At 39.6% G+C, this 18,610-nt stretch overlaps 1 protein-coding gene across 1 annotated transcript; it reads left to right on the top strand.

Moving 5' to 3' along the window:
- The first annotated feature begins 1,163 nt into the window (after nucleotides 1–1,163).
- On the top strand, nucleotides 1,164–18,147 carry LOC139130988 (sodium- and chloride-dependent glycine transporter 1-like). Its single transcript, XM_070696872.1, has 14 exons — nucleotides 1,164–1,396; nucleotides 6,603–6,650; nucleotides 10,677–10,860; nucleotides 11,077–11,208; nucleotides 12,618–12,867; nucleotides 13,239–13,371; nucleotides 13,811–13,948; nucleotides 14,075–14,178; nucleotides 14,779–15,016; nucleotides 15,274–15,414; nucleotides 15,790–15,889; nucleotides 16,310–16,428; nucleotides 16,916–17,086; nucleotides 17,640–18,147. The coding sequence occupies exons 1-14, from the start codon at nucleotides 1,388–1,390 to the stop codon at nucleotides 17,847–17,849; spliced, it is 1,977 nt and encodes a 658-aa protein (XP_070552973.1). The 5' UTR covers nucleotides 1,164–1,387; the 3' UTR covers nucleotides 17,850–18,147.
- Nucleotides 18,148–18,610: the final 463 nt, after the last annotated feature.

The following is an 18,610-nucleotide window of genomic DNA, read 5'->3' on the forward strand; positions in this document are numbered from 1 at the left end:
GCAGCCAACGGAGCTATTCATCGAAAAAGCTATTCCAGGAGCAATTTTGAGGGCAGGGGAAATTTTAATTTTGCTAGGGCAGGGGACATGTCTTTAGGTGGTAGGGGAGCAAATTTTAGTTTTTTTGTAGGGCAGGGCGGATATCGGTTGATTGTCCTGGGGACAGGGCTTGGGGAAAAACTTTTTGAGGGGAATTGTTTCCAGGGCAGGTAAAATTGGCAAGTTTTTTTTCGCCACAGGGCGAGGGAGCTTCCAAAATTCACGGTGGGGAGGGGAAACAGGCAAAAATAAGTGGGGAGTGGGTAAAAATGAAGTTTGAGTGTGGGAGGGTAAGTCGAAAAATTTTCTGCGGGAGGGCAAATTATGAACAGCTAATTATTACCCTCTTGCTTTAAAATTAGTCAGTTCACATTATTTGTCATGCACAATATATCTTATCATAGTAAGGACCTTTTTAAAAGTGCATTGTTCGTTGGCTGCACCTGGTGATAGGTAGCGGCTGGGACATGTCTAGGTGGAACAGATGTAGTTTTAATGGGTTTAAATTCCATGACAGGGGATATACCCCTGCAGGAAATCAGTACATCCCTTACCACAGACAAAGGTTTTCCTTGTTTGTGGCTCTAGCGAACAACGAAATGTTGCACAATTAGAAACATGCATTGAGTTAGCCGAAATGAAAGCAGTTCGACGGGTTACAAACTATGTATAAACTGAACACAGTGTTGTGTTACATCAATCTATCCAGTAGTACAGTACACTAGGGTCTTGTCCAGCGAAGATTTGCATGACTTTGAGATCCCCGAATGTTAGTCACCAAAGTGTATTTGCGTTCGTTGAACATTTCGAGTCACAATTGTGCATTGCACACACAATGTATTGACAAACACGCAATTCATACATGTCAATCGCTAGGGCATTTTTGTCAGCGCTCAGTGTTGTTTTTATTGTCCTTGTCATGTTGTCTTCATTTATATCTCCGATTTTAATCATACTAATAAATATATGGCCTGATAAAAATAATTAATGCCTGCTGATGTCACGGTGTAATGGCAGACAATAGACCATCTCGTCAGCATCCTAGAACAACAGCTTCGCCTTTCGTTCGAACATTTACTATGCCCGGTACCTCTGACCTGTAAACTTAGCTGACGTGAACTGCTATTCACAACCGCCCAGTGTCCACACAGCTCACTCGGGCGTAGTAAGGTGTCTTTTGTTTTCATACGTAAATAGTCACAAAACATTCATCGACAAGGTACGGCGTATACCGGAGACTATAAGTGAACGCACTTCACGAGGAGCCACAGCCAATCGAAGAAACCTGGGTCGTTATATTCTTCCATTGTTCTAAGTCTGCCAAGACTGAGAAACTAAATCATAGACCATGTCCAAGGTGAGTCTCGATTTCAATCACGTACAGGGTCAGTGGGAAAAAAACCCCGACTTTTTGTGGTTGCTGTAACTATGGGTCGGTAGGCTTTCAACACGTAAAATTATATTTCCTGGAGCTCAGAAGGAGAGTGGTTATGTTGACAAATCACTTTGTTTGACGCAGACCCTCGATTTTTACGGGGGTTTACGGTTCGACAAACATGCTGCAATATAGTAAAAAGACATATATCGACAAGGAAACTTGCAAACCAAAGCGAACAGGCCTTCCGCGCAAAGTGACGCAGGTCATGAAATTCAACCGTATGTGGGTCGCTGCTCCAACCTAATGCAGTAGATATAAGAAAGCGCGAGCATGAATATCTGTACTCCTACACTGACACACCTAAGTTCACTTTTCAAAGTTGCTATGGATGGTTCAATAGAATCGGCTGGTGATTCGTGGGTGTCCTCCGCAACACGTTGGACGCCTGGTCCTCTCTCGCATATTTTCGTTCGAGTTAAAGTTTCGTTTGTTGGTCACGGGCCAGGATGATGATTGAGCTTCCAGTTCCCAAAAGACTTGTCACCTTAAATTTTTCATGATAATTGTTGGACTGAAATGGAACGACACAGCCAGGAACTGATTACATATCGAACACACGACACTTCAGCTCTAGCGTAGTCGTAGTGGGCCTACTTGGAACGTGCCATTGGTTTGTGTAGTGTAGGCTTATACCGTGATGCCCAACGAATAAACAGAAGATCACAGAGTTACAATGCTTTCATGTGACGGCTTGAGCGCGCAGCTACACTCAAACCCATACACCTATACCTGACACGAAAAAATCGAGCACTCAGATTACGTTACCTGCCATTACTCATGCCGAGATATACCTAAATCATTGTGTGAGCAATTCAATTTTCCAAAGGCAGAGAGAGAGAGAGAGAGAGAGAGAGAGAGAGAGAGAGAGAGAGAGAGAGGGAGGGAGGGAAGGAGAGAGAGAGAGGGAGCCCAATTGAAAATGACGAGAAGTTACGGTAAATTTCCAGTGTTTAAAGCAGGACAACTTTGAAAAGCAATTCAGGAGGCAATGGCCTTCTCGATATCATGGAATGAGGTCACTCCATCGTTGAAAGAATACAATGTCACGCTACTGTGGACTGAGTTGACGCCATTGTTGAATGAAATCATACCGAGGTCAAGATGTTACTCGGGACGCTTTGCCGGCTATTCTGACCTGCATTTTAAAGATTGGGCAGAGTTCTTATTATATGTGAGGGACCGTGGCTCTGGCCGGATGTTGTTTTATAGAATTGAAATTCCTGTAACTTTTTCGGCTTGAGCCGTCATTCAACATTCTAGCCACTATCTGGATGCAAACGTTTGTCTGATATATACATCCATGGCAATCCAATTCTCAATATAAAAAAATTGTGTTGAAAAATAGGCATTATGGCAGTATTGCTGCTTATCATGGAGGCGTCGCGTTTTTAAAACTGTGAGCGTTGAGGTGTGAAGTATCATATTATTCCTGTTATTGTGTATTGGCTTATAGATCTTTAAACGATTTTTAAACGATAAGCAAGCGAATCCATTTCCCCAGTCTTCCTTTAATCTTCAGGACAGCCTACAATCGTTTTCCCATTACCGAGAGGAGTGCCGTTCGGGCTCGGTAGTAGGTCGAGCTTGCGACTTCCTGTACTGATCAACGACAATAAATCACCACTATCAAGTTCACTGGCTCCTAGCACCAGTTTCCATTCTTAGTCTAATATGATTATAAGCATCCCTCGGTTCCTGCTGCTCCCCTTGCTATAGGAAAATATGACAATAGCTATAACTTGGAGTGTTGTTTTTATTATTTTTTATTCTAGGGTGTGAAAGTATATAATTTCTTCTTCTTTTCCTTTATATACATATATATGTTCAAACACAAAGTGGTGGCACTGCAGACACGAAGCCTGGTGATACTATGCAATGTTATCGTTTTCGAATGAATTAGAAGGGAAACTACTATTCACAAACAATCTCGTTGGATATAACAGATATACAGAGGTTTTTATCGAAAAGTTAAATGTTAGAGATTTCGCCAGGAATTGGGCAAAAATTACTACAAGAAACTGTTGTTCGTATACAGGACAAAATGATACAGTTGTAGTTAATTGAGCTCTATATGTGCATTTCATCTACTGAAGTGTTATAGCCGCAGTCCCGGGCCAAATCCCTGGTTCTCGCATTAGTGCATGGGTGATGACAATAACTGTTTATGTTATTTTCGTCCTGTGTTTTCCCTTGAAAGTTATGCACAGTTATTGATTTGTTAGAGATAAAATTGATGAAAAGCCTGTCCCTTTAAGTTAAAACATTGGACCGGAACTACAGTTCTGACGTCAAAAAATGAATTTAGGATGTACCGCTTTTGAAACGATGCTTACATGTCAATGACCTAAGTGAGAAATTATCACAACCTTGTAATTCTCTGGTGCATAATATGTGTAAAAGCTCAAAGGGTAGGGGTACTGGGCAATAAAAAGAAATTAAAAGGATGTGAGAGAAATGATTGATTTTGTGGATTGCGGAGTCTTATGTGCCTTAAAAAATTTGACCTTGGCACAAAGAGAGGTAACTTAAAGCGATTACTAAAAATGGGAAAAATATGCAATGCAATATTTAAGTTTGTCATTATGTGTCCGGTATGTTTTCGATAATTATGTTGCAGGAAAATGCCAAGTGTCGAGACGGCTACAAGAATCTCGTAGCAGACATAAAAAACATAAATATAAACATCAGGCATGAACGTTCTCACAAGATGATATGTGTGCGTCTTAACTTGAAGTCACCTGTTCATTGTCACTGAAATCTTCAACAACACGTATACAAGGCCGGAAGCTACAAAACATTTAACCTCATTTATAACTCTCAACCACATCACAAAACTCAATGATCGAAAGGACGGTCCCACTGGAGGAGAACGTTGCCCATGGCATTAGAGCACGGTCACAGAAAGAGAGGCTTGCATAGCCCCAGGACCTACGCTTGCAAAACAACGACGTTCGGAAGTAGCTTATTAACTGCTGTGGAATTTAGAATACAAAGCGACAGGTTAGGTGATTTGCTGAAAAATTATCTTTTGGGTATCCCATTACTTCCTTTAAGTGATGGAACTTAAAGGGTAGTTTAAGTCGAACTACATTCGGTTAGGTAGTTCGAAGTACAACTTAGGAAACCATGGACGCGTGTGGATGCCCAACTCGGCAATCAAATAAGTCCAACACTCGACACAAAGGAAGCTAGTGGCTTCAAGTGGCTTCAGTAGGCACGAGATTCCAGACTTGCCAGTGCTCCAGACTGTAGAATGACGATTACTTTGACGTAGTGATAGCATGCTAGATGCCTGGCGGTAAAGCCAGTGTCACTTGTCAAAGCGACACTTAAAGTATCGTCGATTATCATATCGAATTATTGAAACCAGTAGAGTAGATAACGACCAACAGAAACATTAAAGAGGAGAATTCACGTAATTTCTGGACCATTTTTTGCTGCATTACTATCTTCTATACGAAAACGATTTTTTAAAAGTGATCTCCGCATGAGGAGGGAAATCAACATGAAGACCAGATAATCGATACTATATCAAGCGATAATCAAACGAATGTTTGCACAAACGTAATTTTATTCAAACACTTTTCTTTAGTCCCTGTGTCCGCGTTTTCATAACCATTGATACGGTAACCAAGTGTTCTTGTAGCTTTGACCTGGGACTAGTATACCTAAAATATTATTCATAATATGTTAATAAGAATAATATTATTAGTCCCAGCTTCGAATCACCTGCTCTAAATTCTACGTGCAATATCTCCTTTGGACATTTCGTCTGCTCTTTATGGAATTTTTCACTGCTGAATACCAATCTAACATCTTTCTCTGTCTCGTCTTCTACTCCCCTGTACGGTTTTAGCTTGTCCGTGCCTCTGACTGATTTTAAGCGGTTTATACATTTAAATATTTGTACGTTTACCGAGAGAAATTGACACATGAAATTTTGCTTAAGTTAGCCTTTACGAACTTTCACTCCGTAGGCCTGTTTTATGGCGAGAAACTTATCAGTGTCCTAAATTCAAAAATAACTCTCATTGAAAAGCGCTTCAATAAATTAAGTGGTTCAATACCCGAGGCTTTTCTATAAATCACAAGGTAAAGTAGCTATAAAGTCCATTAGTTTATATCGTCATGCCCCGAATAATGTGCTTTAGGCGATTATTGACATCCACATGACACAGTAACACATATACTGTCACTGTTATTACTAGGCCATCGGAGGAACTGCGATAAGGCGTACATTATGTTTATTTCATTACCAGTTCTGCCATTATATTCTCTTTTGTCTTAATCAGCATTAGTTACTTTATCATCTTTGTTGTGTCGCTTTTGGCAGTCGAATTTAAAGCATGTTTGCTGTTTGAAAAATCGCTAATACTCATAGCGTTCCAAAATGCAGTTACAGCTTTCACAACGGCAATACTGTACCACAGTCATCACACCGGTTTGGACACGCCTGGTCCCTGTTGTTACGACGCGACCTCAAGCGTCTCATGGTTTGATAAGATGTTTGTTTTAAATTGTATAGAGGGCTTCATTTCGGTTTGTATACGATCCACCCCACACCAAAATAAACACCACATTTCATGTGATACCTGTCGTAAAAGTTTATTATCAGGCACAATTTAGACTTGGATCGCGCATTGCAATGCAGACGAGCTACCGTAACCGCCGTTTTCTTTTATGGAAATCAAAACAACAAAATCAAATGACCGATCTCTCCAAAACCTAATGGATTGTTCATTTTGTTTGAAATGGTTGACGCCGGCTTCACATATTAGAGTAAATATCAGTGGTTCTTGGTAACAAATGTTCGAAAGAAAAACGCGACGAAAATGGGTATGAAATACGAATACCAAACCATAATGCGCATACAATTCCTAATCCGGTACTTCACTCGTTGAAACAATAGCAGTTTCCCAACCGGTGTGTGGAGGGACTGTCACTGTACATCGTACACATTTCCCTGCTATGAAACGCAATTGCCGCCAACGCTGTTGCTCTTTTTTCCGAAAAGGCGAATATTTTTGTTGCATCAACAGGTTCGATTAGTGTCTAAACATCTGAAATTCGTCTATTTGAAACCTTTTCTGTATTAACTTTTCTTTTGGTTTGTTCTTAATTAAAGGGAACCAAGAAAGGTTTGCAGAATGATGACCTTTGGGCAAAGAAAGAGGTAATTAAATGTCCACATTACTTCTTTTAAACTCTTATACATGTAGTTTCGTCGAGTATGTGCACTGGTGTCTGTGTCGACTGCATGTGCTTGTATTGTGCCCCCGAGTGAGAGACAGAGTGCGTGCATGTAGGTCTGTGTGTGTGAAATTTGTCTGTGTGACGGCTTCACTATGTTCATATACTGTATACGCATGAGTATAAGTGTACATTTTATAAGGCGGCAGTGCTATTTGGAGAGATTCCTTTGTCCCTGACTGTTCGGACTAGGTGACCCAGCTGTGGCAAAAACCTTTCTATTGAGGACAAACAATTATAATGACAATGGGTGGTCAAACTAATGTTCTTCGGTACACACTGAAACCTCCCAGTTCAGAAGGGCAGCTGCAGAACAAATAGCTAAGATTTCTGCTGCCAAACGTAGATCTCATTGTGTTATCGCAGTTCTGTGGCGCCTCGACTTCTTTTTTTAATGGTTAGCCCGACTGCCGGAAAATCCCGGTCAACTCCGACCGGCGTTGGCGTTAGGGACTGGACACAAATTACAGGGGGGGGGGGGGGGTGGGCCGGTGTTTTTTGGGGGTGGGTCGCCATTTTTCGCGCAAGCATTTTTGAAGGGTCATAAAATTTTGTGCAAGCCTATGGGGAAGGGTCACCTTTTTTCATGCATCAAAGCTGAAATTGCATGTGCACGTTATGGAATACTGAAAAAAGAAAAAATACCTCCTGGCACTTTCATTTTCTGCCATTACCATTTTCGGCGCGCCCTTCGGGCGCAAATTTCAGGTATAATAAACAATGTATTGATGATCCAAGCAGCCACATTGATTTAAGTTGTCATGATTTCTACTTATTCAACACTATTGTGCATAACTGTCCCCTATAATGACTCTTTCAATAACAATTTGGGAGATTACTTATTTGACATCATTCTCCCATTGACAATACATTGGGCATAGGTCGGTGTCAAACGTTCATGTCGCTGTATGTACATTTTTTATTTTTTGAGGACATTGACAGAATACAAACTATTCAGAATAGTGCATAGTGTCATCAATAACAACTGGAAGCTTCAGGTCGAACAACTTTTGAATAACAATTTAGGATCAGATAACCTATGAGTTATTTGTAGTTTCCTCATAGCCTACAATGTATAGTGAATCAACATTTTGGTGAAATTCCAAAATCAAATTTCTTGCACAACCATTGACTTGAAACCACTCTAGTCTAATCATGAATATTAATACTAATGATTAGGTGTACATAAATGCACAGGTTTACCAAGTTTTGTATTGGAAAAAAATTATTCATAGTTTCATCATAGACTGCCATGTATAGTGAATGGACATTTCAGTGAAATTCCAAGTGAATGGACATTTCAGTGAAATTCCAAAATCAAATTTCTTGCACACCCATTGACTTGAAACTACTCTAGTCTAATCATGAACATTAATACCAATAATCAAGTGTACATAAATGCACAGATTTTCCTATTTTGTATTGGAAAAAAATTATTCAGAGTTTCATCATAGACTGCCATGTATAGTGAATCGACATTTAAGTGATATGCCAAAATCAAATTTCTTGCACAACCATTGACTTGAAACCACTCTAGTCTAATCATGAACATTAGTACCAATAATTGAGTGTACATAAATGCACAGATTTACCTATTTTTGTATTGGAAAAAAATTATTCATAGGGTTTCACCATAGACTGCCATGTATAGTGAATCAACATTTCGGTGAAATTCCAAAACCAAATTTCTTGCACACACATGGACTTGTAACCACTCTAGTCTAATCAAGAAAATAAATATCAATAATCAAGCATACATAAATACACAGATTTGCCAAGTTTGTATTTAAAAAAAATTATTCATAGTTTCTTCATAGACTACAATGTATAATGGATCCACATTTCATGCGAAATTCCAAAAACAAAGTTATTGTACACAGATGCACGTGTTACCACCCTCTTCTAATCAAGCACAATTATGTCAATTATTCAGGGTCATATATACACAAATAGTGCATATTTTTAATTCTGAAAATTTTTTTTTACAGTTTTGTCATAGACTCCCATGTATAGTGGATCAACATTTTATGCGAAATTCCAAAAACAAAGTTAATTGTACACAGATGCACATTTTACCACCCTCTTCTAATCAAGCACAATTATGTCAATTATTCAGGGTCCATATATGCACAAATAGTACAAATTTTAATTCTGAAATTTTTTTTTTACAGTTTTGTCATAGACTCCCATGTATAGTTTTGTCATAGACTCCCATGTATAGTGGATCAACATTTTGACAGAAAATTCCAAAATCAAATATCTTGTTCACATGTGCACTTGTAAACAACCCATGCTAATCAAGTATATCTATATCAGTTATTAAACATCTGTATATGAACAGATATAGCTAGTTTTATACTGGAAAATACACGTTCGTAGTTTTCTTCTAGTCGACTACATGTATAGTGAATCAACATTATCGATAAAATCTAAAAATTACATTTTTTGTACAGGCATGCACTTTTTACCTGCCACTTCAAGCAAAGTACATTTACATGAATTATCACACACATATGATTTGATATTTTTTGGACAACGCGTTATATCGGCCACATTTTGCCTTCCTTTCGGGAGGCGACTTAAAAAGTATAGCAAGTCAGAAGGGGTCTTTAACACATTGCGGTTTTTTTGGGGGGTATTGAGTAACAGGGGAGGGTCACTTATTTTCATGCACGGATAAGGGGGAGGGTCACTAATTTTTGTGCATGAACTTTTGAAGGGTCACTATTTTTTACGCAGCGGTTTTTCGAAAAACACCGGCCCACCCCCTCCCCCTGTAATTTATGTCCAGTCCCTTAAATCAATACAGCCAAAGTCCTCGCCCTTTGAAACACACGGCATAGCGGATGGCCTTCTCTATTCAGTGCAGGCCATATCAGTACGATGTAAAATTATACACCCCCTTGGGTCTTGAGTGCAAAACACACATACGGTAAGACGAAACGACGTGTTTTCAGCTGAAATCCCCGCCCCCCTCTAGAAGGAGCATGGTAGCTCCATGGAAGGAGTTAATTCTGAGAAACCCGATGACGGAAGTATGATTTAACTTCCAAATAAAATGAGCTGCCGACTCGGACATGTTTTACCACCAAAAGCGTGTGAAAACCCAACTACGAAAGATAATTTAATATAAATTATATATATATATATACGGTTTCCAAGTTCACAAATTGCACAATGTTGCTGTGATGCTCTGCAAATCAAACTTTGCAAACATCCATCTCTGATAGGGCAAGCTGAGGCAACTAGGGCCGACAAAATTTAACTTAAGCAAAGATCGGTCCCATCGTCGTTGCAGGATTTGTGTGCTTCACTCAAGGCTAAATGATCAGATATATAATAGTCACTGATAAATCCTCCAAAATGTGGAATATAAAAGTTCTGAGGTACCATGATATCAGTTCTGAAAAAGAAGGGTAATCGTCGGGAACTTCTCCCTTGACTTACAGCATTTCTAGACAACAAATAAATTATTATGACATTTTATTGTCCCTTTAAAATACGGAGCAGGGGAACAAAACAAGCAAGCGCTCTTTCAAGTTGAAGTGACTAAATTTGATCGGCGAAGCGACACGAGAATACCATCCCAACTGATCTGAACTGAGCTTGAAATTTTTACTTCCGCGCGCTGTAATTGTGGAAACACACAGCATGGGATCGATTTGTGTCAGAGTCTGCATTTTTGTGTGAACACAATAAAATTTTCGTGGTACGAATTCTTGTAATCCGTACCCATCAGCCAACAAAATAACAGTGTAAAATCGGAACTTTAGCGTTAGCAGACGACACTCTGCAAAGTAAACGGGTTTGATGCCTAGCATTTTCCTGATGTTTGTTAAGCGTTTGCGACAAACACATGAAAATAGACCAGAGTATGGCGTCACTGTGATAACTTGAATCGATAGGTTTCAAAATAGTCAATTCTTTTTGTTTTAAAAATTATGTGCAGGAAGATACTGGACCAATCATGGAGATGGAAAATCTAAACGGCGACGCAGAGACGTCGAAGGAGGAGAACCCTGAACGTGGTAACTGGTCCAACAAGGTGGAGTTTTTGCTCTCCAGCTTGGGTTTCGCCGTAGGCCTTGGAAATCTATGGAGGTTTCCATACATATGCTTTAAGAACGGCGGAGGTGGGTTAACTTTGGTTCAAAGCTATGTCAAGATCATCTTATTCAACCTCATGACAAAGGGATAAGGCAAAAAGTATAGGTGTTCGCAAGTAAAATGAAAGTATTCTTTTCATAAATTACTTCATCTTTACTACTTGCGTTTCATTTTAATTTTGACATGGCACCGTTCAGGCAGCGGCTGACACTAAGCAAACCTTTTATCCTTTCTATTTGTAGCCACGTTCCTCGTCCCATATGTTTTGATGTTCTTCTTCGTTGGAGTACCTATATTCTTCTTGGAGTTGTTCCTGGGACAGTTTTCCAGTCTTGGCTGCATCACCATTTGGAAATTTGCCCCATTATTCAAAGGTAAGAAACCTAAAGGCAGTGTACGGTGCGCCTCGAAAGCAAAATAATTAAATCTTGCTCAAACTTTCCTCAATGAAACTTTCAACCATTCTCTCACCAAATCAGTAAAAATTAGGGATCGTCGTGCAAAGTTTGGTACCAGAGAAACATATTTACCGATATTTGAAATTCTTAATTGGCCACCAACACTGTGTTAACTCCACGGGGAAAATGATCGATATTCGGGAAAACTAAATTAGATGGTTTAAAGTCTTCTTGCTCAAAGAGCGTTAAAACGATCCCTCATAAGTCATGTTTTAGAGTCCAAATAACTATTCCAGATGCGTATTCTACTTTAAGGAATATGTGCCTCGCAAGTGAAAGACTTAAATTTTGCTTTCACTTTCCTCGAGAAATGTTTCAACCATTCACTTTCAAAACCAACAATAAAAATCGGGGGTCACAGTGCAATTTTGGTTCCAGAGAAACAAATTTCTCAATATTTACCAATATTTGAAATTCAAAATGGCCGCAATCCCCGTGTTATGTTACCTCTATAGAGGAAAATAAAATTTTCGATTTTGGAAAAGCTAAGACAGTGAAAAGTTTTCTAACACCAAGAGCTTTAAACATGAATTCCCACAAGTAGTAGATCATAAAAGAATTGTAAAAGTTTTCGGGTCCGAATATCTGTCCCCGATGCACAAGATAACGGATAGTGATTTCATTGGAAGAATCTGAGGTTAAAGTGGCTCATCTAATACACAGCGTCGTTACTGTGAAATTTATGGTTAATATAAACGCCAGGAAGATGATATATACCGTTCTATCGAAATCATTCTTTTTATACATTACTGAAAATGCATCCAACCACAACAAACCAACGTGCTTTGCCCAACAATGTTGGCAGCTAGCGATATAAGGTAGAATGCACCTCGGGGACAGATATTCGGACTCTAAAACTTTAAAAGCTCTTTCTTGTAATAAAAACCTTTCAACCTCCTAGTTTTTCGAAAATCGAAAATTTGTTGTTGTTTTTTTCTCCAGAGAGCTTACTCGGGATTTTCTCCCTAGAACTAACACGGGTGATGGCGGCCATTCAAATATCGGTAAATCTTGGGAAATTTGTTTCCCTAGTACCAAAATTTGCACTGTGACCCCTAATTTTTATTACTCAATTTGAAAGAGAATGGTCGAAAGATTCCTTGAGCAAAGTTTGAGGCGCATACTACCTTAAGTTGAATCGATGCTTACCAATATCAGATATCTTTCTTTTTTGAAATAAAAATTGAACACGATTGTGTTGCTCAAACTGGTAGTAATGTCCTTTAACTTTGCTGCCCTTCGCCTAAACTGTTGATGGCTCAGACTTTGAAGAACATTTTCACTCTTATCCTACGCAAAGCAAATTATTTCATTTTTTCTCAAAGGACTTGGAATTGCGATGTTGATCGTCTCTTCCCTTCTGACAATTTACTACAACGTTGTCCTCTGTTGGGCTCTCTTCTACTTGTTCGCTTCATTTACGGAACTGCCGAGTTTGCCTTGGATAGGATGCGGCAACTCCTGGAATTCGGACAAGTGTTTCGATGACAGAGACCTTAACTCCACCGCCAACTTAACAGAGGTGAGACTGCAGCTGCCAAACGACACTACTGGCCCATCTTCGGAATATTTCGGGTGAGACTCTTTCGTTGCACTTCTCTCGCGAATAAAATCTCGCACTTACAAAATGCACTACCATGCACTAAAAGCCAACTATCAAGGTATGAAAAATGTGGCAAGTTACTTTCCCTTTATTGTGTCACGATCACTAGAGTAGTATCATCGTCTATTGTCTTTCACTAACTGTCTCCGCAATTCCGTCAAACCAGGAGAACATTTTTCCCAACGTGTTAAAAAAATGGTCGCCTGAGGGCGCTTTTAACAGATGATAAATGCAAACTTATCCTCCATATCGTCTTGAATTTTACCCTCACTTAGCATCACCCTATTCTTCAGTCTTCCCGTGTTCAAAGTAAATCTAACGCCAGCTTTCCCGTATTTTACAGCAATTATTTACTGGAAGCTTCAGCGGGAATAGAGGAGACTGGGTATGTCCGCTGGCAGTTGGCGCTCTGCCTTCTGTTAGGCTGGATACTTGTGTATTTTTGTGTCATCAAGGGAATCAAATCGGCAGGAAAGGTAGGTTGTTACATGTGCGATTTGGAAAGGTCAAACGTACCAAAAACACGGAACACATTACGATTTTGGTATAGTGACTTCCATCATCAAATATTTGGCCTGGTTTCCACGTCTTTTAACGAAAAAAATGTACACGGCCCACAGAAAATGACGTTATAGGAAGTGTTAAAAGACAATAGGGTGTAGAAAAAGGCAGTAACGCAAAACACTAGTTCACTCACTTTTTCCCCTTATTTATTGTTTCGACTACTCCCTTTCGAACGACTGAGTGTGTCTGAGTAGTAACCGATAGTAATGTTAAATTGTATGAGCTATAGCTTGCCAATGCAATTTTGTGAATTCTGAAATATCATCAAGTGTAACGTGACCTTTGAGTAATATCGGCGGTTTCGATCGATCAGTTCAAACTTAAATCATGTTTTCACTGTTCCTTGAATAGGTGGTATACGTCACAGCGACTTTGCCCTACGTTCTCATCATCATACTCGTTATACGGGGTTGCATGTTAGATGGAGCTAGTGAAGGAATTAAATTTTACATCGCAAGTGCTAACTGGACCAAGCTCAAGGAACCCGGGGTAGGTTAAGCATTTAAATATTGCATGCGCAATGATAAGGAGGAGATTTCCTGCAGAAGGATACATTTTTCTCGAGCTTCTATGTAGACTTTATGATCCTAAACTATATTTCGTTTACCGAAACAGATATGGAAGGAGGCAGCTGGCCAGATGTTTTTTTCATTGGGGTTGTCTAGTGGAGGTCTTTTCACAATGGCAAGTTACAACAAGTTTCACAACAACGTGTTCAGGTAGTATATTTCAATCTTGTCGCAACTGATAAATCATAGTTTTTCTCACCTTCAATGTATTTTCTTAATGTATCTCCACTTTTAAAGGAAAGATGACCTGCACACAAAGACGAACTGCTTCAATTTTCTCCATTGTCAGACTATTGAAATGCAAAGAAATATCAGTTATTCAGTTTTCAACATGTCCTCTTTGATAATGTTATCAACACTTTATCTGCAATTATTGCATATGACAAAGGAACAGTCGTTCGTATTGATAATTACCGTTTCATAAAATTTTCTTGGTTTATATTTATATGTAAGAAAGGATTACCAAATCAGAGACTGATCGGTTTGAAACCAAATATTGTGATAAAGGGGGACTTATGTTCAGAGGTGCTGCATGTGAAAAAATATACATGTCCAGTTTGAAAGACGCAAGTATGCCCACGTACATGTTTATCTCGTTTTGCAGAGAGACAGCCAGATCGCTATCATAATGTTATCCAATAAGAGGCGGAAGACTGACTAGCGCTCTCTCTCTCTCTCTCTCTCTCTCTCTCTCTCTCTCTCTCTCTCTCTCCATGTCTTTCACTCGTTGTTCTTTTTGATATCTTATAGTGACGCCTTCCTCATACCGTCGCTAAACTGTCTGACCAGTGTCTTGGCCGGCTTTGCCGTTTTCCCGATGCTTGGACACATGGCTCACGAACTTGGCAAAAAAGTGGAGGACGTCGCCACCAGTGGACCGGGACTGGCATTTGATGTGTACCCAGAGGCTATTTCTCGACTTCCAATCTCACCTTTATTTGCCGTAGTGTTTTTCCTGACCCTCGTTTCTCTGGGAATAGATTCATTGGTATGGTTTAATAACAGAGAGTATACTTTTTACATGTATTGATGATGATGATGATGATGATGATGATGATGATGATGATGACGATGATGATGATGATGATGATAATTTCAAGTGAATTTATGCATCCATCGTGACTAAAAATTAGCCTTTTAGGATTATTTTTGCTGTGAAGTTAACTGTCTGAAACTTGATGATGATACTTCCGAAAACATCTTCAGAATCTTCAACCCATGATGTAATTTTGCATACTTACACAGTTTGTGACGGTCGAAACGGTGATAACGGCTATCCTTGACGAGTCGAAGAAGCTAGCTCGCAATCGCAAATTTTGGAGGACAGCTATGCCTATAGTGTACTGCGTGGGAGCCTTGCTGCTTGGTTTGCCGCTCGTCACACAGGTAAATCGCGGATAGGTATTCTCCCTAACAAAGTCATAGATATTGTACATCTTATTTTGCACTTTTGGAAGATGAAACGATCGGGACGAAACGAAGAAAGCGTAAACCGCCTTTCTTTTAAAGTCGAACAGGTGATTCAACTCGCAACCACTGTGATACCTATACTACCGCAGAAGTGAAACAAAGCCAGTGTCAAAAGCACATAGCTACTATACCATCATCTGTCAGAAAGGTGTGTGGCAGTTCGCACAGCGTTCTGCGATTTTGAAGATTTCCTTACAGGAAATTAATGATAATGAAAGTTTGTGGAAAGGTTGACGAGGGTTTCAAGTCACCAACCTAATCTGTTTGTCTTGTTCCCATTTCATTGAAAAGGCTGGTTTATACTGGGTAAATTTGATGGATGCGTATGCCGTTTCGTTTCCTATGACGATAATCGGTTTCTTTGAATGCTTGGTAGTGACATACATATATGGTAAGTAACATTTCTTCTGTAAGTAGAAAATAGAATTGTGTCAAATATTCAATTGAATTTGTGCAGGAAGCTTGACAAAATTGTTCTTTACTGAAATATTTAATGTGTATATCGCTATGCTCTTTTGCATCGAGAAGTTTACTTCCCTGACAAGAAAACTCTCAGTTTGGATGTGTATTTACCGTATGGCGGAAGTTATTTTCTTCGTCAATTGTGTTGAACCACTATGCTATGTCAACAATATTATAGCATGATTGAGGAATTTCACTGAGTCAAATGATCAAATTATGTCTATCCAAGAAATCCAATCTCTCTCTCTCTCTCTCTCTCTCTCTCTCTCTCTCTCTCTCTCTCTCTCTCTCTCTCTCTCTCTCTCTCTCTCTCTCTCTCTCTCTCTCTCTCTCTCTCTCTCTCTCTCAGGAGTGCCTCGTTTATTCAAAGACATGAAGGCAGTTGGCGGACGTCGCTCCGATGGCTTCTGGATGATTGTTTCCATAGTGTACTTGATACCACTCTTCATAGCCCCAGTGATCATAGGAGTAAGTAACTTTCTTTTGACAAAATACAAAATTTAGCTTACATTCTTGCACTTACACAAAGGCAATCCGAAGGAAAATCAAATTCGCCCTTAAAATCTCTAAAATCCGTTTGCAAGGGCCTTTTCCATCGGTTTCCTGAGAGTTGTCTGATACTTTAATTCTTTGTAAAGGTACAACTGACCAAAGAAGAGCCATTGGACGACTTATAACACTATTATTCCTTACGAAGGCGTGATTATAACCTACATGATACGAAATAAACATATAAAGTAGGAAAATAATGAAAAGAGTTGTTTAAGAAGGAGGACTGAGGAGTTTGAATATTTCTAGCAATCCTTATAATATTTTTCTTATTTTTTTATTCTGTCTCAATTTTCTTACATTTACTTGCGAAAAAGATTTAAAGCCCCCAAACTACTCTCAGGAGGCCACAGCTTTCCACATACACCATAAAACTCATGCTTGGAGTAAATTTAACTTTTTTCAGATGGTCATAGTATTCTATTGCATTGAGTATAAGGCACCGACGATGGGACCCTATACATATCCAGACTGGGCCATTATCTTGGGATGGCTGATGACTTGCACATCGTTGGCAGCCTTTGTTTTATACATCCCCTACCATCTGATCTGCAAACAGACTGGCACATTTCGACAGGTATGTTTCTGGGGCGTACAAATGTACAATGTATGCAGAACATCACCAGTGCGTTCTACGGAATAGCATCTCGAAAAGTGCCCCGTCATGTCAGATTCACAAAGATGCACTTGCTGGTCTTGAAATTGCCTGTCGGCACCTTTCATTTGAATTTCTTAAAAAATTAACTCTTGGTCATACTGATAACTTGAAGAGAACAGGCACAGTTTTGTTATTGATATTCATTGTCATCGGGGAGTTTACTCCGGCGCACAAAGCCACGATACAATTACTTGAGTTAGTGGAGTCAACTCTCTATAGGAAGCCCTCTAGAACACTTCACTCAATAGCATTATGCATACCTTCCAGCTCAACATGAGGTATTACTTCCTTGGTTCACACAGCCACAATACATGCATTACCAAAGACAGAAAGATTGGCCGCTCGACAGCGCTATGCATGCTCGCCCTTGTAGATAACGGAGAGCGCCCTATAGTGAGAATTGTTAAGCTCAGCGCCCTTTCTAATTCCTAATCTGCGTGCATGTCAATTCTCCTTACCTCCACATCAATAGAGACTGGTCAAATCTCTGAGACCAACAGAAGACTGGGGTCCCGCACTGAACGAGTTCAGGAAAGAAGCCGGGTACGATCCACTTCCTGAGGATGCAGAAAAGTTGACTCGGTCTACTAAAAACATGATGTCCTACACTCGACCGGGTGAACTTTACCTGTACCAGGACACAGCTGAGATCGCGGTTCAGTGTGACATTGAAGACTATTGAATGAAGAGCAGAGTTTCGATTGCATTATGGAATATAGCCATATACCGTAACTCATTCATTCCTTATACCATAACCTTGAACAAATTTGTTGAAGATGTTATTCAAAGCTTGGAATCTGTATGTGATGTGGATGTGATGGATTGATAAACTTTACATGCACATTAAAAATCCGTTTTTCGAGGGGTAACAAACAAAATTATCTGTTTGCATTCAGCAGAGATGTCATTTTTAAGTTACGTACCGTCATCAATTTGTGCACCGAGTGACTTAATGCGATTTTCCATTTTCTTGATCTCACAAAAAGGTAAGAAAGAGCGACTTAGTCACTTTGAAGGCGGTGTTGATTCCCAATTGAAGGGGTTCCGGATGCTGCTGTAGCAAACAGATGCACTAATAATAACCCGATGCTGCTGTTGCCAGCATATGCAACCAAGATCACAATGCAGTAAACAGAGTCTGCAATGCAGGCACATTTAAACTTTAATTCGATATTATTGAGAAATCAACTCAGTATCCATCACTAAATCTACTTTAACCTTAATCATATTACAACCCTTTTCAGAATTAGAGCGCGAAGCCACTGCAGTGAACTGCAATAAAACTGCTCACACTAATTAGTTTTAGCTGTAGCCAGCTGGCAAAGTCGACAACATCGTATGTCCCATGCAGACAGTTTGTCTGGGGAAGTTGAAATAAAAAGATTTGTACATGGACCAGTGCATGGTAATGTTACATTGTATCTTAATCTTGAACACGGGTGC

This window comes from Ptychodera flava, chromosome 4, assembly GCF_041260155.1.
Source record: "Ptychodera flava strain L36383 chromosome 4, AS_Pfla_20210202, whole genome shotgun sequence".
NCBI lineage: Eukaryota > Metazoa > Hemichordata > Enteropneusta > Ptychoderidae > Ptychodera > Ptychodera flava.

Coding starts and splice junctions, on each gene's coding strand:
- LOC139130988 (XM_070696872.1), top strand. Junction 13,372..13,810: donor GAATCAAATCGGCAGGAAAG/GTAGGTTGTTAC, acceptor TTCCTTGAATAG/GTGGTATACGTCACAGCGAC. Junction 14,179..14,778: donor TTTCACAACAACGTGTTCAG/GTAGTATATTTC, acceptor GATATCTTATAG/TGACGCCTTCCTCATACCGT.